Source organism: Mustelus asterias, chromosome 5 (assembly GCF_964213995.1).
Source record: "Mustelus asterias chromosome 5, sMusAst1.hap1.1, whole genome shotgun sequence".
In the NCBI taxonomy this organism is placed as follows: domain Eukaryota; kingdom Metazoa; phylum Chordata; class Chondrichthyes; order Carcharhiniformes; family Triakidae; genus Mustelus; species Mustelus asterias.
In genome coordinates, this window is record NC_135805.1 from 1,995,588 (window position 1) to 2,021,607 (window position 26,020).

At 52.0% G+C, this 26,020-nt stretch overlaps 1 protein-coding gene across 1 annotated transcript in view; it reads right to left on the minus strand.

Moving 5' to 3' along the window:
- The window catches only part of LOC144493937 (dynein axonemal heavy chain 6-like), an 814,395-nt gene that overhangs the window by 42,057 nt on the left and 746,318 nt on the right, over window positions 1-26,020 (minus strand). Inside the window, exons 68-71 of the mRNA XM_078213513.1 lie at window positions 14,837-14,993; window positions 13,152-13,362; window positions 4,052-4,154; window positions 3,139-3,366 (exon numbers count right to left, since the gene is read on the minus strand). Of these exons, the coding sequence (XP_078069639.1) occupies window positions 3,139-3,366; window positions 4,052-4,154; window positions 13,152-13,362; window positions 14,837-14,993 (699 nt within the window). The remainder of the gene's footprint in view (window positions 1-3,138; window positions 3,367-4,051; window positions 4,155-13,151; window positions 13,363-14,836; window positions 14,994-26,020) is intronic.

The following is a 26,020-nucleotide window of genomic DNA, read 5'->3' on the forward strand; positions in this document are numbered from 1 at the left end:
ATCCTTCCTGTAATGTGGGGACCAGAACTGCACACAGTACTCCAAGTGCGGCCGCACCAGAGTTGTGTACAGTTGCAACATAACGCTACGACTCCTAAATTCAATCCCCCTACCAATAAACGCCAAGACACCATATGCCTTCTTAACAACCTTATCTACTTGATTCCCAACTTTCAGGGATCTATGCACACATACACCTAGATCCCTCTGCTCCTCCACACTATTCAAAGTCCTCCCGTTAGCCCTATACTCAACACATCTGTTATTCCTACCAAAGTGAATTACCTCACACTTCTCCGCATTAAACTCCATCCGCCACCTCTCGGCCCAACTTTGCAACCTGTCTAAGTCTTCCTGCAAACTACGACACCCTTCCTCACTGTCTACCACACCACCGACTTTGGTGTCATCAGCAAATTTGCTAATCCACCCAACTATACCCTCATCCAGATCATTAATAAATATTACAAACAGCAGTGGCCCCAAAACAGATCCCTGAGGTACACCACTTGTAACCGCACTCCATGATGAATATTTACTATCAACCACCACCCTCTGTTTCCTATCCGCTAGCCAATTCCTGATCCAATTTCCTAGATCACCCCCAATCCCATACATCTGCATTTTCTGCAGAAGCCTACCATGGTGAACCTTATCAAACGCCTTACTAAAATCCATATATACCACGTCCACTGCCTTGCCCCCATCCACCTCCTTGGTCACTTTCTCAAAAAACTCAATAAGGTTAGTAAGGCACGACCTACCTGCCACAAAACCATGCTGACTATCACCTATCAATTCATTACTCTCCAAATAACTATAAATCCTATCCCTTATAATTTTTTCCAACATCTTGCCGACAACAGAAGTGAGACTCACCGGTCTATAATTCCCGGGGAAGTCTCTGTTCCCCTTCTTAAACAATGGGACAACATTCGCTAACCTCCAATCTTCTGGTACTATACCAGAGGCCAACGACGACCTGAAGATCAGAGCCAGAGGCTCTGCAATCACTTCTCTTGCCTCCCAGAGAATCCTTGGATAAATCCCATCCGGACCAGGGGATTTATCTATTTTCAGACCCTCCAGAATATCCTGCACATCCTCCTTATCAACTGTAATACTGTCTATTCTACTCCCTTGCAACCCAGTGTCCTCCTCAGCTATATTCATGTCCCCTTGCGTGAACACCGAAGAGAAATATTGGTTCAATGCTTCACCAATCTCCTCCTCATCAAACACTCCCATGACAGGGACAGCACGGGTTAGATGCGGAGTAAAGCTCCCTCTACACTGTCCCCCATCAAACACTCCCATGACAGGGACAGCACGGGTTAGATGCGGAGTAAAGCTCCCTTTACACTGATCCATCACAGATTGTGTCTGTATGTGTGTGTGAGTGTGTGTGTGTGTGTCTGTCTTTGATTTGATTTGATTTATTCTTGTCACATGTATTGGGATACAGTGAAAAGTCGTGCCTTTTGCGCGCTATGCAGACAAAGCATACCGTTCAGAGTCGGTTGGTACGTGACCTCAGACCTTTGTATCAGGTCTGTTTTTTTTGTTCTGTTATAACTTTATTAAGAGCGGCTTCTCACATTTTCCCAATGAGAGATGTTTATCTCACTGCCTGAAATTTCCCCCTCTTTATCTCCCTCCCTTTTTGAACAATGGAGTTACTTTTGCTATCTTCCAATCTAATGGGATCTTCCCTGAATCTGGGGAGTTTCTAAAAATGAAAACCAATACATCAACTGTCTCACTAAACACTTCTTTTAGGACCCTGGGATGAAATCCACCAGGACCTCGGGACCAACAATTTGCTCAATACCGTTTCCCCGGTGATTGTAATTTTCCTGAGTCCCTCCCTTCCTTCCACTTGCTGATTTTTAGATGTTTCTGGGATGCTACTTCTGTCCTATACTGAAGACTGATGGAAAATACCTGTTCAATTCATCCGCCATCTCCTCGTTATCCATTATCAATTCTCCACATTCACTTTCTACAGGATCAACACTCATACTGTCAAATGATTTCTTGTTTAAATATTTAGGGAAATTCTTAGGGTGGCATGGTGGCACAGTGGTTAGCATTGCTGCTCTCTCAGCTCCAGGGACTCAGGTTTGATTCCCGGCTTGGGTCACTGTCTGTGCAGAGTTTGCACGTTCTCCCCGCGTCTGCGTGAGTTTCTTCCGGGTGCTCCAGTTTCCTCCCACAGTCCGAAAGACGTACTGGTTCGGTGTTAAAACTCCCTTAGGGTACCCAAACAGGGCACCTGAGTGGGGAGACCAGGGGATTTTCACAGTAACTTAATTGCAGTGTTAATGTAAGCCTACTTAAGGACATAGAACATAGAACAGTACAGCACAGAACAGGCCCTTCAGCCCACGATGTTGTGCCGAGCTTTATCTGAAACCAAGATCAAGCTATCCCACTCCCTATCATCCTGGTGTGCTCCATGTGCCTATCCAATAACCGCTTAAATGTTCCTAAAGTGTCTGACTCCACTATCACTGCAGGCAGTCCATTCCACACCCCAACCACTCTCTGCGTAAAGAACCTACCTCTGATATCCTTCCTATATCTCCCACCATGAACCCTATAATTATGCCTCCTTGTAATAGCTCCATCCACCCGAGGAAATAGACTTTGAACGTTCACTCTATCTATCCCCTTCATCATTTTATAAACCTCTATTAAGTCTCCCCTCAGCCTCCTCCGCTCCAGAGAGAACAGACCGAGCTCCCTCAACGTTTCCTCATAAGACCTACCCTCCAAACCAGGCAGCATCCTGGTAAATCTCCTCTGCACTCTTTCCAGCGCTTCCACATCCTTCTTATAGTGAGGTGACCAGAACTGCACACAATATTCCAAATGTATTCTCACCAAGGTCCTGTACAGTTGCAGTATAACTTGTGACTAATAAATTAACTTTCCTGTCTGTTTTTATATATCTGGCTGGCTTTCTCTTGTACTTGAATCTTTCCCTCTTTATTAGTTTTTCAGTCATCCTTTCTGTCCAATCTCCTGACTTCCTGTATTTATATAATTATATATATTTTTATTTCGATGCTACTTTAACCTTTCTGCTGATGATGTGTCCGTCTGTCGGAGTTGTTCTTACTCGAATGTACGTACCTCCAGATCAGAAGAGGCGAACTGGTACGGGATGTTCCAACCCAAAGCGCCGTACTTGTTCCTTTCCTGGATAATGGCGTTGAAGCAACACAGACTAAAGAGCAACCTCCTCCAACTCAGCCCAGTGCTCTCCTTCATGAAGATTCCTTCCGTCACTTCACCTGAGCCACCGCTTCCAAAGCTGCTCAGCAGTTTGTTCTTCAGCCCCTGGGGCGGCTCCACAGCAACCTTTCAGAGAGACAAATGAACATTTCTTCACATTGATCCCCGACCCACCCACACCCCCAGGCCTCGGTTTCATCTTGCATTCACAGCTCACCCCTGGCAGGACATTGCATTGGGCGGAGCATCACAGATGAGCCCTTTCTCTACTGAGTTTACACACACACTTCCAAGGAGCAATCCGAGGAACGGTCCAAGAAACAGTCCGAGGAGAAATCCAAGGAATAGTCCAAGGAACAATCCAAGGAATAGTCCAAGGAACAATCCAAGGAACAGTCCAAGGAACAGTCCAAGGAACAGTCCAAGGGACAGTCCAGGAACAACCAGGAACAATCCAGGAACAGTCCAAGGAGCAATCTGAGGAACGGTCCAAGAAACAGTCCGAGGAGAAATCCAATGAACAGTCCAAGGAACAGTCCAAGGAACAGTCCAAGGAACAGTCCAAGGAACAATCCAAGGAACAGTCCAAGGAACAGTCCAAGGAACAGTCCAAGGAACAGTCCAAGGAACAATCCAAGGAACAGTCCAAGGAACAGTCCAAGGAACAATCCAATGAACAGTCCAAGGAACAGTCCAAGGAACAGTCCAAGGAACAGTCCAAGGAACAGTCCAAGGAACAGTCCAAGGAACGGTCCAAGGATATTGCACATTAATGTTGTGTATATCATGGGGCTGTAACCTGTCACCTTACCTTCACCCCTTGGTGGAGAATGGAGATGGGAAATGTATGGTCAGACTTGGAGCTCAGCAGCAGCCTGAAGTTAGGATCGATGTACACTTCCGGTTTTCTGAATCTGGAAAGAGTGACAGAAATGCAATGTTTTAAAAGTTTAAGTTTTAAGTTTATTTATTAGTGCCACAAGTAGGCTTACATTAACACTGCAATGAAGTTACAGTGAAAATCTCCTAGTCGCCACACTCTGGCACCTGTTCAGATACACTGAGGGAGAATTTAGCATGGCCAATGCACCCTAACCAGCACGTCTTTCAGACTGTGGGAGGAAACCGGAGCACCCGGAGGAAACCCACGCAGACACGGGGAGAACGTGCAGACTCCGCACAGACCTAAGCCGGGACTCAAACTCAGGTCCCTGGCATTGTGAGGCAGCAGTGTTAACCATTGTGCCACTGTGCCGCCTTGTTGTTTCAGGGTCTGGTGCACAATACCACCGACACAGTGATATAACAAGGCACAGAATCAAACGCAGGGTAAATGTGGTGTTGAGCAGAGATGGGAAAATACCTAAACATGGGGATAACTCCTAGCCCGTACCCTTTCCTGAACATGTGTAATTAGAAGCTACTTGTTTGTAAAGTCTTCCAGTTAATCTCCAGAAGACTACAAAGACTTAATTAAGAGATACCGTTCTGTGACCTCAACCTTCAGTTAAAATTCTGAAACAAGCTTGGGATGCTGGAAGACGAAGAAAAAACTTCAGAAGCTTCCAACAGAAACTGGAGGCACAGAGAAAATCCACCAGCAAATGCTCCAGAGACTTGAAAGCTGAAATCAGAGAATCTTACAGCAGCAGAAGAAGAATCAATTAAATCTCCCTTGGAATGCAGATTCCACAAAGTCTGCAAGGGTGAGCTAAATCTTGTAAAGTTCCAGGCTACAGCTAGTCCTGATAACCCTTTCCCTAATTCAGTATCAGAGGCACTGTTGAAGGAATGTATATCCCTAAACTCAATTCCCCACTCGGAGCCCCAACATGTGGCCTCAGAATTCATAAGTTAAGAAAAAAGAATTAATTATTTAAATCTCTTGGGAATGTCACAACTGTCCAACTTGAAAAGCAGCAAGCAGAATGTGGTAACTTGGCCATAAAAAGAATCGTGCTGTGATAGTCAATCTCTTCACTTATGAAAGTAGTGAAATACAGTACAGCATGGACTTCGAACTGGAGGCAGGTAGTTACACAGGTCCCTCATGGTGAGACTAAACCTGTGATGCCCAAGCTACCAGTTAGGAGGGGAGGTGGGAGGGGAGGTCCTTAATACAATTACTGTTACTAAGGAGGTGGTGCTTGGTAGACTAATAGGACTGAAGGTAGACAAGTCCCCGGGCCCAGATGGAATGCATCCCAGGGTACTGAAAGAAATGGCTGAGGTAATAGCAGATGCGTTAGTAGTAATTTATCAAAATTCGCTGGACTCTGGGGTAGTGCCGGCTGACTGGAAAACAGCTACTGTTACGCCGCTGTTTAAAAAAGGAAGTAGACAAAAGGCGGGTAACTACAGGCCGGTTAGCTTAACGTCCGTAGTTGGGAAGATGCTAGAGTCCATTATTAAAGAGGAAATAACAGAGCACCTGAATAAGAATGGTTCGATCAAGCAGACGCAGCATGGATTCATGAAGGGAAAGTCGTGTTTGACGAATCTACTGGACTTTTATGAAGATGTCACTAGTGCGGTTGACAGAGGGGAACCGGTGGATGTGGTGTTTTTAGATTTCCAGAAGGCGTTCGATAAGGTGCCTCACAAAAGGTTGCTGCAGAAGATTGGGGTACACGGAGTTAGGGGTAAGGTGTTGGCGTGGATTGGGGATTGGCTATCTAACAGGAAGCAGAGAGTTGGGATAAATGGGTGCTTTTCTGGTTGGCAGTTGGTGACCAGTGGCGTGCCGTAGGGATCGGTGCTGGGGCCTCAATTGTTTACCATTTACATAGATGATCTGGAAGAGGGGACTGAATGTAGGGTATTCAAGTTTGCTGATGACACGAAGGTGAGTGGGAAAGCGAATTGCGTGGAGGACGCGGAAAGTCTGCAGAGAGATTTGGATAGGCTGAGCGAGTGGGCGAGGATCTGGCAGATGGAATATAACGTTAGCAAATGTGAGGTTATCCACTTTGGAAGAAATAATAGTAAATTGGAATATTATTTAAATGGAGAAAAATTACATCGTGCGACTGTGCAGAGGGACCTGGGGGTCCTTGTGCACGAATCGCAAAAACTCAGTCTGCAGGTGCAGCAGGTGATCAAGAAGGCGAATGGAATGTTGGCCTTTATCGCGAGGGGGATAGAATAAAAAAGCAGGGAGGTCTTGCTGCAACTGTACAAGGCACTGGTGAGGCTGCAGCTGGAATACTGTGTGCAGTTTTGGTCCCCTTATTTGCGAAAGGATATATTGGCCTTGGAGGGAGTGCAAAGAAGGTTCACCAGGTTGATACTGGAGATGAGGGGTGTAGCTTATGAGGAGAGATTAAACAGATTGGGTCTGTACTCGTTGGAGTTTAGAAGGATGAGGGGTGATCTTATAGAGACATATAAGATAATGAAGGGGCTGGATAGGGTAGAGGTGGAGAGATTCTTTCCACTTAGAAGGGAAACCAGAACTAGAGGGCACAGCCTCAAAATAAGGGGGGGCCGGTTCAGAACAGAGTTGAGGGGGAACTTCTTCTCTCAGAGGGTAGTGGACCTCTGGAATTCTCTGCCCATTGAAGTGGTGGAGGCTTCCTCATTGAATATGTTTAAATCACGGGTAGATAGTTTTCTGATCGATAAGGGAATTAGGGGTTATGGGGAGCAGGCAGGTAAGTGGAACTGATTCGCTTCAGTTCAGCCATGATCTTGTTGAATGGCGGGGCAGGCTCGAAGGGCCACATGGCCTACTCCTGCTCCTATTTCTTATGTTCTTATGTTCTTATGTACCTGTGACATCACTCATGCGTACTCATACCTGCTAAAGACATCAGTATATATATTAATATAGGAAGATGCTTACTATAACATTCTATAACACTTCTACACCATCAATTTTAATCTCGCTGAAGGGAAAAAACATAATGAAACTCATGTCTCAACTATACACCAGTCTTTCAGGAGCTTTGCAACTACACTGTGACCTGCACAGTACCACTGGTGAGTCTGTGGACACTTGCTGGCTTGTTTCACTAAAGCTGGACTTGGCTACAGGAATAGGTTGGAGGTTTGTGAATGAATGTCCTTCATCCTCTCCTGGAGTAAAGTCCACTGGAAATCTTGTACAACAGTAACCACTTCCTGTCGACTGTCCACAGCAACATTTCCTTCTGCCGAGCTACCTAGAACTTTTGCTGAATCTGAGTCATAGGAACATAAGAACTAGGAACAGGAGTCGGCCATCTGGCCCCTCGAGCCTGCTCCTCCATTCAATAAGATCATGGCTGATCTTTTTGTGGACTCAGCTCCACTTACCCGCCCACTCACCATAACCCTTAATTCCTTTACTGTTCAAAAATTTATCTATCCTTGCCTTAAAAACATTCAATGAGGGAGCCTCAACTGCTTCACTGGGCAGGGAATTCCACAGATTCACAACCCTTTGTGTGAAGAAGTTCCTCCTCAACTCAGTCCTAAATCTGCTTCCCCTTATTTTGAGGCTATGCCCCCTAATTCTAGTTTTACCCACCAGTGGAAACACGGACGGGATCTTAGGAGTCTTGGGCGGGCAAGACGGTAAAATTCCAGGAATAAAGTCTGAAAATGTCAAAGCCGCTTTGACAAAGGGTCATCTGGACTCGAAACGTCAGCTCTTTTCTCTCCTTACAGGTGCTGCCAAACCTGCTGAGATTTTCCAGCACTTTCTCTTTTGGCCCAATAGGTGTAGGCAGTGAGGAAGGTTATCAAAAATTGCAGCAGGATCTTGATCAGCTGGGGAAGTGGGCCGAGAAATGGCAAATGGAGTTCAATACAGAAAAGTGTGAGGTGCTGCATTTTGGAAAGTCAAATCAAGGTAGGACTTTCACAGTGAATGGTAGGACCTTAGGGCGTATCATGGAACAGGGGACCTTGGAGTTCAGGTGCACGGTTCTCTAAAGGTGGAGTCACAGGTAGATAGGGCAGTGAAGAAGGCTTTTGGCATGCTGGCCTTCATCAGTCAGGGAATTGAGTGTAGAAGTTGGGAAGTTATGTTGCAGTTGTACAGGACATTGGTATAGAGAGAGATTAGATATGCAAGGACTTTTTTCTTTGCAGCATAGGAGACTGAGGGATGATCTTATAGAGGTGTATAAGATCATGAGAGGCGTGGTTAGGAAAATGCACTGTCTTTTTCCCTGGGTTGGAGAATCGAGAATCAAGAATTGGGGGCATTGAGTATAAAACTTGGCAGGTCATGCTGCAGCTGTACAGAACCTTAGTTAGGCCTCATTTAGAATATTGTGCACAATTCTGGTCGCCTCACTACCAGAAGGAAGTGGATGTTTTGGAGAGTGTACAGAAGAGGTTTACCAGGATGTTGCCTGGTCCGACGGGTATTAGCTACGGGGAGAGGTTGGATAAACTCAGTTTGTTCTCACTGGAACGACAGAGATTGAGGGGTGACCTGATAGAGGTTTACAAGATTATGAGTAGCATGGACAGAATAGATAGTCAGATGCTCTTTCCTCGGGTAGAAAAGCCAAGTATAGGGGACACAGGTTTAAGGTGCGTGGGGAAAAGTTTAGAGGAGATGTGCGAGGCAAGTTTTTTACACAGAGGGTGATGAAAGTCTGGAAGGCGCTGCCCGGGGAGGGGGCGGGAGCGGGTACGATAGCGGCATTTAAGGGGCAATTAGATGAATACATGAACAGGATGGGAATGGAAGCATACGGAATCCATAAGTGCAGACGGTTTTAGTTTAGGCAGGTATCATGATCGGCACAGGCTTGGAGGGCCGAAGGGCCTGTCCCTGTGCTGTAGTGTTCTTTGTTCTTTGTAACTAGAGGGCACAGGTTTAAGTTAAGTGGGGAAAGAATTAATGGGAACCTGAGGAGCAACATTTTTACACAGAGGGTGGTACGTGTGTGGAATGAGTTGCCGGAGGAAGTGGTTGAGGCAGGGACATTGACAACATTCAAAGGCATTTGGACAGATACATGGATTGAAAGGTTTAGAGGGATATGGGCCAAATGCAGGCACACGGACTTAGCTTTGATGGGCATTTTTGTCAGCATGAATCAATTAAAGTTTAAAGTTTATTCAGTAGTGTCACAAGTGGGCTTACATTAACACTGCAATGAAGTTACTGTGAAAATCCCCTAGTCGCCTCTGGCGCCTGTTCGGACACACTGAGGGAGAATCTAGCATGGTCAATGTACCTAACCAGCACGTCTTTCGGTCTGTGGGAGGGAACCGGAGCACCCGGAAGAAACCCACGCAGACACGGGCAGAATGTGCAGACTCCGCACAGACAGTGACCCAAGCCGGGAATTGAATCCGGCTCCCTGGCGCTGTGAGCCAGCAGTGCGAACCACTGTGCCACTCTGCCACTGTGCTACCCATTTGGGCCAAAGGGCCTGTCTCCGTGCCGCAGAATCTATGATTCGAAGCCAACCCTCAGTCCAGTTTATCAGGCCACAAAGGCCGGGATTACCCAGCATCCCGTGCTGGGATACAAGCCATCAGGTGCAGGGAATTAGTCATCTTTTCGTCCCATTCCTTTCCTTCTTGAATTGTTTTGGTTTTGTTTCCTGGTTTTTAAAACTCTCCCAATTATCTTTGCAGTATGACCCACCTTTTCTTTCAGTTTGATACCACCCTGAACTTCCTTAGTTATCCTTGGAAGGTGCACCGTCTTACAGGATCTTTCTTCTTTGGAAAGTGTATATGGGTGGTATACTCTCAGAGCTGTTATATAACAAGGCCGTGAAACCCCTTGGGGCATCGGATTTCAGCATGGTATACTGCCAAGCGGGTCTTGAACATCACATACTCTTGCAAGTGTATACACTTCGAGATTACTCTTGGAGTGGTATACTTTCAATTGTATATTCTCAGGTGAGTATACTCTCCAGGCAGTATACTCTTAGACAGGTATACTCCTGGGGTCAAATATACTCTCAGCAGAGGTATACACTTAAGGCTGGTGTACACTCAGTGTGTACACTCAGAGGTTGGTATACTCTCTGTGGATATACTCTTAGAGGGGTGTACTCTTATAGGGCATACTCTCATAGTGCATTACTAAAACTGATGTACACACAGTGACTTACCCTTAAGGGCAGTGTACACTCAGCACGTATACATTCGGAGGGGTATACTCTTAGGTGGAAATATTCTGAAGGCTGGTGTACATTCTGGGGAGAAACACTCAGGGAAGCATACTATTGTAATATTGTAGTAGGCTGTACTCTGATGGGATGTATATCCTCTTGGTGGTAACACAGTCTAAGGAGGAATACTATCAGGGTGGGTGTACGCTGAGGGAGGGTATCCTGTTAGGTCAGGTAGTTTCTAAGGGGTGATACAGTCAAGGAAGATATCCTCTCAGAGTGGGTATACTCTAAGAGGGGTATATCCTGAGAAAGGGTATACTTTTGGGGGATACAGTCTCAGAGGTGGGATACTCTCAGGGGAGGTATATTCTGAGGGGGATACACTCTCAGAGGGAGATACACTCTCAAAGGGGGTATACTCTCAGGGGAGGTATACTTTCAGAAGGTGTATACTCTCAGGGGATGTATACTCTGAGGAGGATACACTCTCAGGGGATACACTCTCAGAGGGGGCACTACTCTCAGGTTTAGGTCAATAAGGGGGTATACTCTGAGGGAGATACACTCTCAGAGGGGTATCCTCTCAGAGGGGATATACTCTTCGGGGGATACAATCTCAGAGGGGATATACCTCCAGGTCGATCAGGGTGTATACCCTCAGGGGAATACACTCTCGGGGGTTTACTCTCAGGTGTAGGCCGATAAAGAACAAAGAAAATTACAGCACCGGAACAGGCCCTTCGGCCCTCCAAGCCTGCACCGACCATGCTGCCCGACTGAACTAAAACCCCCTACCCTTCCGGGGACCATGTCCCTCTATTCCCATCCTATTCATGTACTTGTCAAGAAGCCCCTTAAAAGTCACTACCGTATCCGCTTCCACTACCTCCCCCGGCAACGGGTTCCAGGCAACCACTACTCTCTGTGTAAAAAATCTGCCTCGTACATCTCCTTTAAACCTTGCCCCTCGCACCTTAAACCTATGCCCTCTAGTAATTGACTCTTCCACCCTGGGAAAAAGCTTCTGACTATCCACTCTGTCCATGCCTCTCATAATCTTGTAGACTTCTATCAGGTCTCCCCTCAACCTCCATCGTTCCAGTGAGAACAAACCAAGTTTCTCCAAACTCTCCTCATAGCTAATGCCCTCCATACCAGGCAACATCCTGGTAAATCTTTTCTATACCCTTTCCAAAGCTTCCACATCCTCCTGGTCGTGTGGCGACCAGAATTGAACACTATATTCCAAGTGTGGCCCAAACTAAGGTTCTATAAAGCTGCAACATGACTTGCCAATTTTTAAACTCAATACCCCGGCCAATGAAGGCAAGCATGCTGTCTGCCTTCTTGACTACCTTCTCCACCTGCATTGCCACTTTCAGTGACCTGTGTACCTGTACACCCAGATCCCTTTGCCTATCAATACCCTTAAGGGTTCTGCCATTTACTGTATATTTCCTCTCTGTATTAGACCTTCCAAAATGCATTACCTCACATTTGTCCGGATTAAACTCCATCTGCCATCTCTCCGCTCAAATCTCCAACTGATCTATATCCTGCTGTTTCCTCTGATGGTCCTCATCGCTATCCGCAAATCCACCAACCTTAGTGTCGTCCGCAAACTTACGAATCAATCCAGTTACATTTTCCTCCAAATCATTTATATATATATTACAAACAGCAAAGGTCCCAGCACTGATCCCTGAGGAACACCACTTGTCACAGCCCTCCATTCAGAAACGCATCTTTCCACTGCTACCCTCTGTCTTCTTTGGACTTTAACCTGGTATTGTTAAAACTCTTACTGTTCTTTGACCGAGCCAGTTCTGTATCCACCTTGCCAGTTCACCTCTGATCCCATGTGACTTCACCTTCTGCACCAGTCTGCCATGAGGGACCTTGTCAAAGGCCTTACTGAAGTCCATGTAGACAACATCCACTGCCCTACCCTCATCAATCATCTTCGTCACTTCCTCGAAAAACTCGATCAAGTTCGTGAGACACGACCTCCCCTTCACAAAACCATGTTGCCTCTCACTAATACGTCCACTTATTTCCAAGTGGGAATAAATCCTGTCTCGAAGGGGTCTGAGGGGGTATACTCTCAGGTATAGGTCGATAAGGGGGTATACTCTCAGGTATAGGTCGATAAGGGGGTATACTCTCAGGGGAATACACTCTCAGAGGGGTATACTCCCAGGTGCAGGTCGATAAGGGGGTATACTCTCAGAGGGGGTATACTCTGAGGTGTAGGTCGATAAGGGGGTATACTCTCAGGTATAGGTCGATAAGGGGGTATACTCTCAGGTATAGGTCGATAAGGGGGTATACTCTCAGGTATAGGTCGATAAGGGGGTATACTCTCAGGTATAGGTCGATAAGGGGGTATACTCTCAGGTATAGGTCGATAAGGGGGTATACTCTCAGGTATAGGTCGATAAGGGGGTATACTCTCAGGTATAGGTCGATAAGGGGGTATACTCTCAGGTATAGGTCGATAAGGGGGTATACTCTCAGGTATAGGTCGATAAGGGGGTATACTCTCAGGTATAGGTCGATAAGGGGGTATACTCTCAGGTATAGGTCGATAAGGGGGTATACTCTCAGGTATAGGTCGATAAGGGGGTATACTCTCAGGTATAGGTCGATAAGGGGGTATACTCTCAGGTATAGGTTGATAAGGGGGTATACTCTCAGGTGTAGTTTGATAAGGGGGTATACTCTCAGGTGTAGTTTGATAAGGGGGTATACTCTCAGGTGTAGTTTGATAAGGGGGTATACACGGACACAATCTGCTCTCCCACCAGCTGCTGGGGTGAGGTTAGATGGACTCACGATTGTATAATGTTTTGAAGAGTTGGCATGAAGTAAGCGGCCAGGTGGCAGTTCTGGAGGAAGACCCATCGTCCCTTGTGGATCTGGGCTTTGTGGATCAGATCCTCGGCAATGGGTCCCTGTCCCCGGCCCAGGGACACCATATCCAGGTGCTCAGTCCCTCCTCGACATTCTTTCGCAAACCGGAGCACCTGGGTGACAGGATCGGTACCTGGGGAGACATAACATCAACGTAGTTTCACAATCTTCGATATGTATCATCTGTGTGGAGACAGACAGACAGAATCCACCCACTCTGGTGCGGCCGCACTTGGAGTACTGTGTGCAGTTCTGGTCCCCACATTACAGGAAGGATGTGGAGGCTTTGGAGAGGGTGCAGAGGAGGTTTACCAGGATGTTGCCTGGTATGGAGGGGAGATCCTATGAGGAGAGGCTGAGGGATTTGGGATTGTTTTCGCTGGAAAGGCGGCGGCTAAGAGGGGATCTTATTGAAACATATAAGATGATTAGAGGTTTAGATAGGGTGGATAGTGATAGCCTTTTTCCTCTGATGGAGAAATCCAGCACGAGGGGGCATGGCTTTAAATTGAGGGGGGGTAGTTATAGAACCGATGTCAGGGGTAGGTTCTTTACCCAGAGGGTGGTGAGGGATTGGAATGCCCTGCCAGCATCAGTAGTAAATGCGCCTAGTTTGGGGGCGTTTAAGAGATCCGTAGATAGGTTCATGGACGAAAAGAAATTGGTTTAGGTTGGAGGGCCACAGTTTTTTTTTTTAACTGGTCGGTGCAACATCGTGGGCCGAAGGGCCTGTTCTGCGCTGTAATGTTCTATGTTCTATGTTCTAGAATGTGAAGAGGATTCAGTATCTTACGTAGCTGCAAATCTCATCATTGGTTCAGCTTCCACCCTCCTGAGGAGGCAAACAGTTTAGAAAATCAATACCAAAATATCTCACTATCAAGAAAGTCATCAATAATATTCTGTTGATGATAACTGCACTGTGCAGCTCGACAATCCTCACCAGGAACACACACAGCACAACACAACACAATCTCAACACTTTAAAAACAACCTCCACAATTCATAACCTCGCACTCAACTCTCCCAATTTCAGAATGGGGTAAACACAGCCAGAGGCACAGAGCGGGCAAATAATATAATTCACATCTCCCCATACACCCCCCTCCCTCACACACTGACACCATCCCTCTCTCCACACGCCCCTCCCTCACACACTGACACCATCCCTCTCTCCACACGCCCCTCCCTCACACACTGATACCATCGCTGTCTCCACAACCCCTCCCTCACACACTGATACCATCCCTCTCTCCACACGCCCCTCCCTCACACACTGATACCATCCCTCTCTCCATACACTCCTCACTCACACACTGACACCATCCCTCTCTCCACACCCCCTCCCTCACACACTGACACCATCCCTCTCTCCACACCCCCTCCCTCACACACTGACACCATCCCTCTCTCCACACGTCCCTCCCTCACACACTGACACCATCCCTCTCTCCACACGCCCCTCCCTCACACACTGATACCATCCCTCTCTCCACACCCCCCTCCCTCACACACTGATACCATCCCTCTCTCCATATGCCCCTCCCCCGCGCGCTCCTCCCCCGCGCGCTCCTCTGATCCTACCTGTGTGTGTGATATTTCCTTACCTGGGGACAGGAGGAATATCAGCGGTGTGGAGGCATCAGTCTCATCAAATGCGTCTTTGAGGTGGACCGTGGGGCTTGGCAGAAAGTCAGGTCCCAGTTTCTCAGCGACAAAGTCCCTCACTGCAGCGATCAGGCACTCTGGCCTCAGAATCTTTATCTGGTGACGAGAGAACATTGTGAGGATCAATAAGAAACAGACATTGTATCTTCCACGAACACAGATTGTGCTGGTTGGAGTCATTCCTCAGATAAAGGAAGATGGTTTTTGGAGGCTTTGGAGAGAGTACAGAGGAGGTTTACCAGGATGTTGCCTGGTATGGAGGGGCTTAGTTATGAGGAGAGATTGGGGAAACTGGGCTTGTTCTCCTTGGAAAGACGGAGAATGAGGGGAGACTTAATAGAGGTGTATAAAATTATGAAAAGCATAGATAGGGTGAACGGTGGGAAGCTTTTCCCCGGGTCGGTGGTGACGTTCACGAGGGGTCATAGGTTCAAGGTGAAGGGGGGGAGGTTTAACACAGATATCAGAAGGACATATTTTACACAGAGGGTCGTGGGGGCCTGGAATGTGTTGCCGGGCAAGGTGGTGGAGGCGGACACACTGGGAACGTTTAAGACTTATCTAGACAGCTATATGAACGGAGTGGGAATGGAGGGATACAAAAGAGTGGTCTAGTTTGGACCAGGGAGCGGCGCGGGCTAATTGTTCTTTGTTTCTCGTTTCAAGGCTTCATTCTATGATCATCTTGCTGGTGCCAGTACAGAGCGAGACTGCGGATAGTTGGGAACCTGTCTCGGGGGCAGGGAATTCAGATGGTGTTCGTAAAGCAGAAGTGGAAATGAATAGGGTTGGGAAGCATTTTCTGATCAGGGCCAGTGTGATCTCCTGGACTCGTTTCGATCACCTCAGGGGGTCGGAGAGGAATTTCCCAGATTTTGTTTTCCCCATATTGGCCCTGGGGTTTTCAGTCTGGGTTTTCGCCTCTCCCTGGAGATCACATGGTCTGGAATGGGGGGGTGGGGGTAAGTTAATAGGTTGTAATGAACAAAGCATCGTAGCTGTGAGGGACAGCTCGGTGGATAGGATATTGGTATGTAGATAGGCTGGAAAATTGGGCGGGGATCCTGGATTCAGGATTCAATCCTGGACCGGGGAGCGGCGCGGGCTTGGAGGGCCGAAGGGCCTGTTCCTGTGCTGTATTGTTCTTTGTTCTTTGTTGATAGTCGTGGGGGCTCCACGGCTTCACTGCAGGAGTTCCTCAGGTTGGTGTCCAGAGCAGACAATGACCATCTCCAACAGGAGAGGATCTAACCATCGCCCACTGACACTTAATGGTTTTCCCATCACTAAATCCCCCACTATCAACTTCCTGGGGGTTACCATTGAGCAGAAATTGAACTGGACCCAGCCATATAAACGCAGTGGCTCCAAGAGCAGGCTTCAAGAGGGGGAGAGTAACTCACCTCCTGACTCCTCAAAGCCTGTCCACCATCTACAAGGCATAAGTCAGGAGTGTGATGGAACACCCCCCACTTGCTTGGATCGGTGCAACTCCAACAACACTCAAGAAGCTCGACACCATCCAGGACAAAGCAGCTTCGCTTGTGTGGCCCCCATTCGCCAACTGAACCATTTATTGCCTCTGACGCTCAGTGCCAGCTGTGCGTATCATCTATGAAGCTTCAGGAAACAGAGGTAGCTTTAACAATATTTGTGTTGTTAAATATGAGAAATAAGAGATGGATATCAGTGAGTTTAATTTGGGGCGTTCTTACCCTTTTCCCCGCCGGCTGACAGGTGGGGCGAGCTGGTAAGATGGTGAGAGAGTCGAGAAATCAGGTTGACGCCAGATTACTCGTCCCTGGTGACCTTCCCGGCACCAGATACGCAGCGAGAGCAGCCTCACACTCGGAAAGGGCCTGGAACTGACCTCAATCTTTAAATCCAATGGTCGGTAACAGTTCAATCTGACAGGTGAGACAATCGCCGGCAAAGGTTCACCCTGCTCAGGATCACGGATCATCTCCATCACCGGGAACCAGACGTGGCAGAGTTGCCAGTAGAACTGGAGGCATTGAGGCCCTCTCAAAAGGTCAGGGGCAAGGGGGTGCCCTTGTGCACTGCCAGCCTGGCACCCTGGCAATGCCCACTGGGCACTTTGGCACTGCCAGCCTGACAAGGGGGCAGGGCCCGAGGGGGCGGGGCCTGAAGGGGTGGGGCCTGAGGGGGCGGGACCTGAGGGGGTGGGACCTGAGGGGGTGGGACCTGAGGGGGTGGGACCTGAGGGGGTGGGGCCTGAGGGAGTGGGGCCTGAGGGAGTGGGGCCTGAGGGAGTGGGGCCTGAGGGGGTGGGGCCTGAGGGAGTGGGGCCTGAGGGAGTGGGGCTTGAGGGAGTGGGGCCTGAGGGAGTGGGGCTTGAGGGGGTGGGGCCTGAGGGGTGGGGTCTGAGGGGTGGGGCCTGAAGGGGTGGGGACTGAGGGTGTGGGGCCTGAGGGGGTGGCCCTGGGTGGGGTGGGGTCTGAGGGGGTGGGGTCTGAGGGTGCAGGGCCTGAGGGGGTGGAATCTGAGGAGGTGGAGCCTGAGGGGGTAGGGCCTGAGGGGGTGGGGCCTGAGGGGGTAGATGTGAGGGGGTGGGGTCCGAGGGGGTGGGGCCTGAGGAGGTAGACACTAAGGGGGTGGGGCCGGAGGGGGCAGAGCCTGAGGGGGTGGGGCCTGAGGGGGTGGGGTCTGAGGGTGGGGCCTGAGGGGGTGGGGTCTGAGGTGGTGGGGTCCGAGGGGGTGGGGCCTGAGGAGGTAGACACTAAGGGGGTGGGGCCGGAGGGGGCAGGGCCTGAGGGGGTGGGGCCTGAGGGGGTGGGGTCTGAGGCGGTGGGGTCTGAGGGGGTGGGGCCTGAGGAGGTAGACACTAAGGGGGTGGGGCCGGAGGGGGCAGGGCCTGAGCGGGTTGGGATCTGAGGGTGTGGGGCCGGAGGGGGTGGTGCATGGGGGCTGGGGCCGGAGGAGGTGGGGTCTGAGGGAGTGGGGCCTGAGGAGGTAGACACTGAGGGAGTGGGGCCTGAGGGGTGGGGTCTGAGGGGGTGGGGTGGGGTCTGAGGGGGTGGGGTCCAAGGGGGTGGGGCCTGAGGAGGTAGACACTAAGGGGGTGGGGCCTGAGGGGGTGCAGTCTGATAGGGTGTGGCTGGAGCGGGTGGGGCACGGGGGGTGGGGTCTGAGGGGGTGGGGTCTGAGGGGGTGGGGTCTGAGGGGGTGGGGTCTGAGGGGGTGGGGCCTGAGGGGGTGCAGCCTGAGTGGGTGGGGCCGGAGGGCAGACTGGAGGTGGGCCAATGGGGGGGGGGGGTGAACCACTGCGCACACTGCGATCGTTGGGGGGAGAGGGGTAGATCAGTCTCTCTGCAGCAGTGATGGGGTGATGGGGAATGGGGGCTGCTGTCTCTCTGCAGTGATCAGTGTGGGGTGATGGGGAATGGGGGCTGCTGTCTCTCTGCGGCAGTGATCAGTGTGGGGTGATGGGGAACAGGGGCTGCTGTCTCTCTGCGGCAGTGATCAGTGTGGGGTGATGGGGAACAGGGGCTGCTGTCTCTCTGCAGCAGTGATCAGTGTGGGGTGATGGGGAATGGGGGCTGCTGTCTCTCTGCAGTGATCAGTGTGGGGTGATGGGGAACAGGGGCTGCTGTCTCTCTGCGGCAGTGATCAGTGTGGGGTGATGGGGAACAGGGGCTGCTGTCTCTCTGCGGCAGTGATCAGTGTGGGGTGATGGGGAATGGGGGCTGCTGTCTCTCTGCAGTGATCAGTGTGGGGTGATGGGGAACAGGGGCTGCTGTCTCTCTGCGGCAGTGATCAGTGTGGGGTGATGGGGAACAGGGGCTGCTGTCTCTCTGCAGCAGTGATCAGTGTGGGGTGATGGGGAATGGGGGCTGCTGTCTCTCTGCAGTGATCAGTGTGGGGTGATGGGGAACAGGGGCTGCTGTCTCTCTGCAGTGATCAGTGTGGGGTGATGGGGAATGGGGGCTGCTGTCTCTCTGCAGTGATCAGTGTGGGGTGATGGGGAACAGGGGCTGCTGTCTCTCTGCAGTGATCAGTGTGAGGTGATGGGGAACAGGGGCTGCTGTCTCTCTGCAGTGATCAGTGTGGGGTGATGGGGAATGGGGGCTGCTGTCTCTCTGCAGTGATCAGTGTGGGGTGATGGGGAATGGGGGCTGCTGTCTCTCTGCAGTGATCAGTGTGGGGTGATGGGGAACAGGGGCTGCTGTCTCTCTGCAGTGATCAGTGTGGGGTGATGGGGAACAGGGGCTGCTGTCTCTCTGCAGTGATCAGTGTGGGGTGATGGGGAACAGGGGCTGCTGTCTCTCTGCAGTGATCAGTGTGGGGTGATGGGGAACAGGGGCTGCTGTCTCTCTGCAGTGATCAGTGTAGGGTGATGGGGAACAGGGGCTGCTGTCTCTCTGCAGTGATCAGTGTGGGGTGATGGGGAATGGGGGCTGCTGTCTCTCTGCGGCAGTGATCAGTGTGGGGTGATGGGGAATGGGGGCTGCTGTCTCTCTGCGGCAGTGATCAGTGTGGGGTGATGGGGAACGGGGGCTGCTGTCTCTCTGCAGTGATCAGTGTGGGGTGATGGGGAATGGGGGCTGCTGTCTCTCTGCAGTGATCAGTGTGGGGTGATGGGGAACAGGGGCTGCTGTCTCTCTGCGGCAGTGATCAGTGTGGGGTGATGGGGAACAGGGGCTGCTGTCTCTCTGCAGTGATCAGTGTGGGGTGATGGGGAACAGGGGCTGCTGTCTCTCTGCAGTGATCAGTGTGGGGTGATGGGGAACAGGGGCTGCTGTCTCTCTGCAGTGATCAGTGTGGGGTGATGGGGAATGGGGGCTGCTGTCTCTCTGCAGTGATCAGTGTGGGGTGATGGGGAACAGGGGCTGCTGTCTCTCTGCAGTGATCAGTGTGGGGTGATGGGGAATGGGGGCTGCTGTCTCTCTGCAGTGATCAGTGTGGGGTGATGGGGAATGGGGGCTGCTGTCTCTCTGCAGTGATCAGTGTGGGGTGATGGGGAATGGGGGCTGCTGTCTCTCTGCAGTGATCAGTGTGGGGTGATGGGGAATGGGGGCTGCTGTCTCTCTGCGGCAGTGATCAGTGTGGGGTGATGGGGAATGGGGGCTGCTGTCTCTCTGCAGTGATCAGTGTGGGGTGATGGGGAATGGGGGCTGCTGTCTCTCTGCAGTGATCAGTGTGGGGTGATGGGGAACAGGAGCTGCTGTCTCTCTGCAGTGATCAGTGTGGGGTGATGGGGAATGGGGGCTGCTGTCTCTCTGCGGCAGTGATCAGTGTGGGGTGATGGGGAATGGGGGCTGCTGTCTCTCTGCAGTGATCAGTGTGGGGTGATGGGGAATGGGGGCTGCTGTCTCTCTGCAGTGATCAGTGTGGGGTGATGGGGAATGGGGGCTGCTGTCTCTCTGCAGTGATCAGTGTGGGGTGATGGGGAACAGGAGCTGCTGTCTCTCTGCAGTGATCAGTGTGGGGTGATGGGGAATGGGGGCTGCTGTCTCTCTGCAGTGATCAGTGTGGGGTGATGGGGAACAGGAGCTGCTGTCTCTCTGCAGTGATCAGTGTGGGGTGATGGGGAACAGGAGCTGCTGTCTCTCTGCGGCAGTGATCAGTGTGGGGTGATGGGGAATGGGGGCTGCTGTCTCTCTGCAGTGATCAGTGTGGGGTGATGGGGAACAGGAGCTGCTGTCTCTCTGCAGTGATCAGTGTGGGGGGATGGGGAATGGGGGCTGCTGTCTCTCTGCAGTGATCAGTGTGGGGTGATGGGGAATGGGGGCTGCTGTCTCTCTGCAGTGATCAGTGTGGGGTGATGGGGAATGGGAGCTGCTGTCTCTCTGCAGTGATCAGTGTGGGGTGATGGGGAACAGGGGCTGCTGTCTCTCTGCAGTGATCAGTGTGGGGTGATGGGGAACAGGAGCTGCTGTCTCTCTGCAGTGATCAGTGTGGGGGGATGGGGAATGGGGGCTGCTGTCTCTCTGCAGTGATCAGTGTGGGGTGATGGGGAATGGGGGCTGCTGTCTCTCTGCAGTGATCAGTGTGGGGTGATGGGGAATGGGAGCTGCTGTCTCTCTGCAGTGATCAGTGTGGGGTGATGGGGAATGGGGGCTGCTGTCTCTCTGCAGTGATCAGTGTGGGGTGATGGGGAATGGGGGCTGCTGTCTCTCTGCAGTGATCAGTGTGGGGTGATGGGGAACAGGGGCTGCTGTCTCTCTGCAGTGATCAGTGTGGGGTGATGGGGAACAGGGGCTGCTGTCTCTCTGCAGTGATCAGTGTGGGGTGATGGGGAATGGGGGCTGCTGTCTCTCTGCAGTGATCAGTGTGGGGTGATGGGGAATGGGGGCTGCTGTCTCTCTGCAGTGATCAGTGTGGGGTGATGGGGAACAGGAGCTGCTGTCTCTCTGCAGTGATCAGTGTGGGGGGATGGGGAATGGGGGCTGCTGTCTCTCTGCAGTGATCAGTGTGGGGTGATGGGGAATGGGAGCTCTCTGTCTCTCTGCGGCAGTGATCAGTGTGGGGTGATGGGGAACAGGAGCTGCTGTCTCTCTGCAGTGATCAGTGTGGGGTGATGGGGAACAGGGGCTGCTGTCTCTCTGCAGTGATCAGTGTGGGGTGATGGGGAATGGGGGCTGCTGTCTCTCTGCAGTGATCAGTGTGGGGTGATGGGGAATGGGGGCTGCTGTCTCTCTGCAGTGATCAGTGTGGGGTGATGGGGAACAGGAGCTGCTGTCTCTCTGCAGTGATCAGTGTGGGGTGATGGGGAACAGGAGCTGCTGTCTCTCTGCAGTGATCAGTGTGGGGTGATGGGGAACAGGGGCTGCTGTCTCTCTGCAGTGATCAGTGTGGGGTGATGGGGAATGGGGGCTGCTGTCTCTCTGCAGTGATCAGTGTGGGGTGATGGGGAATGGGGGCTGCTGTCTCTGTGCAGTGGTCAGTGTGGGGTGATGGGGAATGGGGGCTGCTGTCTCTCTGCGGCAGTGATCAGTGTGGGGTGATGGGGAATGGGGGCTGCTGTCTCTCTGCAGTGATCAGTGTGGGGTGATGGGGAATGGGGGCTGCTGTCTCTCTGCAGTGATCAGTGTGGGGGGATGGGGAATGGGGGCTGCTGTCTCTGTGCAGTGATCAGTGTGGGGTGATGGGGAATGGGGGCTGCTGTCTCTCTGCGGCAGTGATCAGTGTGGGGTGATGGGGAATGGGGGCTGCTGTCTCTCTGCAGTGATCAGTGTGGGGTGATGGGGAATGGGGGCTGCTGTCTCTCTGCAGTGATCAGTGTGGGGTGATGGGGAACAGGGGCTGCTGTCTCTCTGCAGTGATCAGTGTGGGGTGATGGGGAATGGGGGCTGCTGTCTCTCTGCAGTGATCAGTGTGGGGTGATGGGGAATGGGAGCTTCTGTCTCTCTGCAGTGATCAGTGTGGGGTGATGGGGAATGGGGGCTGCTGTCTCTCTGCGGCAGTGATCAGTGTGGGGTGATGGGGAATGGGGGCTGCTGTCTCTCTGCAGTGATCAGTGTGGGGTGATGGGGAACAGGGGCTGCTGTCTCTCTGCAGTGATCAGTGTGGGGTGATGGGGAATGGGGGCTGCTGTCTCTCTGCGGCAGTGATCAGTGTGGGGTGATGGGGAATGGGGGCTGCTGTCTCTCTGCAGTGATCAGTGTGGGGTGATGGGGAATGGGGGCTGCTGTCTCTCTGCGGCAGTGATCAGTGTGGGGTGATGGGGAATGGGGGCTGCTGTCTCTCTGCAGTGATCAGTGTGGGGTGATGGGGAATGGGGGCTGCTGTCTCTCTGCAGTGATCAGTGTGGGGTGATGGGGAATGGGGGCTGCTGTCTCTCTGCAGTGATCAGTGTGGGGTGATGGGGAACAGGAGCTGCTGTCTCTCTGCAGTGATCAGTGTGGGGGGATGGGGAATGGGGGCTGCTGTCTCTCTGCAGTGATCAGTGTGGGGTGATGGGGAATGGGGGCTGCTGTCTCTCTGCAGTGATCAGTGTGGGGTGATGGGGAATGGGAGCTGCTGTCTCTCTGCAGTGATCAGTGTGGGGTGATGGGGAACAGGGGCTGCTGTCTCTCTGCAGTGATCAGTGTGGGGTGATGGGGAACAGGAGCTGCTGTCTCTCTGCAGTGATCAGTGTGGGGGGATGGGGAATGGGGGCTGCTGTCTCTCTGCAGTGATCAGTGTGGGGTGATGGGGAATGGGGGCTGCTGTCTCTCTGCAGTGATCAGTGTGGGGTGATGGGGAATGGGAGCTGCTGTCTCTCTGCAGTGATCAGTGTGGGGTGATGGGGAATGGGGGCTGCTGTCTCTCTGCAGTGATCAGTGTGGGGTGATGGGGAATGGGGGCTGCTGTCTCTCTGCAGTGATCAGTGTGGGGTGATGGGGAACAGGGGCTGCTGTCTCTCTGCAGTGATCAGTGTGGGGTGATGGGGAACAGGGGCTGCTGTCTCTCTGCAGTGATCAGTGTGGGGTGATGGGGAATGGGGGCTGCTGTCTCTCTGCAGTGATCAGTGTGGGGTGATGGGGAATGGGGGCTGCTGTCTCTCTGCAGTGATCAGTGTGGGGTGATGGGGAACAGGAGCTGCTGTCTCTCTGCAGTGATCAGTGTGGGGGGATGGGGAATGGGGGCTGCTGTCTCTCTGCAGTGATCAGTGTGGGGTGATGGGGAATGGGAGCTCTCTGTCTCTCTGCGGCAGTGATCAGTGTGGGGTGATGGGGAACAGGAGCTGCTGTCTCTCTGCAGTGATCAGTGTGGGGTGATGGGGAATGGGGGCTGCTGTCTCTCTGCAGTGATCAGTGTGGGGTGATGGGGAACAGGGGCTGCTGTCTCTCTGCAGTGATCAGTGTGGGGTGATGGGGAATGGGGGCTGCTGTCTCTCTGCAGTGATCAGTGTGGGGTGATGGGGAATGGGGGCTGCTGTCTCTCTGCAGTGATCAGTGTGGGGTGATGGGGAACAGGAGCTGCTGTCTCTCTGCAGTGATCAGTGTGGGGTGATGGGGAATGGGGGCTGCTGTCTCTCTGCAGTGATCAGTGTGGGGTGATGGGGAACAGGGGCTGCTGTCTCTCTGCAGTGATCAGTGTGGGGTGATGGGGAATGGGGGCTGCTGTCTCTCTGCAGTGATCAGTGTGGGGTGATGGGGAATGGGGGCTGCTGTCTCTGTGCAGTGGTCAGTGTGGGGTGATGGGGAATGGGGGCTGCTGTCTCTCTGCGGCAGTGATCAGTGTGGGGTGATGGGGAATGGGGGCTGCTGTCTCTCTGCAGTGATCAGTGTGGGGTGATGGGGAATGGGGGCTGCTGTCTCTCTGCAGTGATCAGTGTGGGGGGATGGGGAATGGGGGCTGCTGTCTCTGTGCAGTGATCAGTGTGGGGTGATGGGGAATGGGGGCTGCTGTCTCTCTGCGGCAGTGATCAGTGTGGGGTGATGGGGAATGGGGGCTGCTGTCTCTCTGCAGTGATCAGTGTGGGGTGATGGGGAATGGGGGCTGCTGTCTCTCTGCAGTGATCAGTGTGGGGTGATGGGGAACAGGGGCTGCTGTCTCTCTGCAGTGATCAGTGTGGGGTGATGGGGAATGGGGGCTGCTGTCTCTCTGCAGTGATCAGTGTGGGGTGATGGGGAATGGGAGCTTCTGTCTCTCTGCAGTGATCAGTGTGGGGTGATGGGGAATGGGGGCTGCTGTCTCTCTGCGGCAGTGATCAGTGTGGGGTGATGGGGAATGGGGGCTGCTGTCTCTCTGCAGTGATCAGTGTGGGGTGATGGGGAACAGGGGCTGCTGTCTCTCTGCAGTGATCAGTGTGGGGTGATGGGGAATGGGGACTGCTGTCTCTCTGCAGTGATCAGTGTGGGGTGATGGGGAATGGGGACTGCTGTCTCTCTGCGGCAGTGATCAGTGTGGGGTGATGGGGAATGGGGGCTGCTGTCTCTCTGCAGTGATCAGTGTGGGGTGATGGGGAATGGGGGCTGCTGTCTCTCTGCAGTGATCAGTGTGGGGTGATGGGGAATGGGGACTGCTGTCTCTCTGCAGTGATCAGTGTGGGGTGATGGGGAATGGGGACTGCTGTCTCTCTGCAGTGATCAGTGTGGGGTGATGGGGAACAGGAGCTGCTGTCTCTCTGCAGTGATCAGTGTGGGGTGATGGGGAATGGGGGCTGCTGTCTCTCTGCGGCAGTGATCAGTGTGGGGTGATGGGGAATGGGGGCTGCTGTCTCTCTGCAGTGATCAGTGTGGGGTGATGGGGAATGGGAGCTGCTGTCTCTCTGCAGTGATCAGTGTGGGGTGATGGGGAATGGGGGCTGCTGTCTCTCTGCAGTGATCAGTGTGGGGTGATGGGGAATGGGGGCTGCTGTCTCTCTGCGGCAGTGATCAGTGTGGGGTGATGGGGAATGGGGGCTGATTTTGTAGCAGGAGCCCTGGCATCTTGTATAAGAACAAAGAAATGTACAGCCCTGGAACAGGTCCTTCGGCCCTCACCCGAACCCTGTGCTGATCATGAAGCTCAAACTAGAAAACAATCTTCTGTCCTTACTCGGTCCGTATCCCTCTATCCCCTCCCTATTCATCTACCCATCCAGGTGCCTCTTAAACGTTGCTAACGTGCCTCCTTCCACCGCCTCCTCTCTGGCAGCGCGTTCCAGGCACCCACCACTCTCTGCACAAAATACCTCCCCCGCACATCTCCCTTAAACATTCCCCCTCTCACCTTGAACCTTTGCCCCCTTGTAATCGACACTTCCACCCTGGGAAAAAGCCTCTGACTATCCAACCTATCTATACCTCTCATAATCTTATAGACCTCTATCAGGTTTCCCCTCAGCCTCCGTCTTTCCAGTGAAAACAATCTCAGTTTATTCAACCTCTCCCCATAGCCGACACCCTCGAGACCAGGAAACATCCTGGTGAACCTTCTTTACACTCTCTCCAAAGCTTCCACATCCTTCTGGTAGTGTGGTGACCAGAACTACACGCAATGCTCCAAATGCAGCCTAACCAAGGTTTTATATAGCTGCAGCATGATTTCCCAACTCCTGTACTCAGTGCTCCGGCTGATGAAGACAAGCATTCCATATGCCTTCTTAATCACCTTGGCCACCTGGGTTGCCACTTTTAGGGAACTGTGGACCTGCACGCCCAGATCCCTCTGGTTACTAATGTTCCTATAGG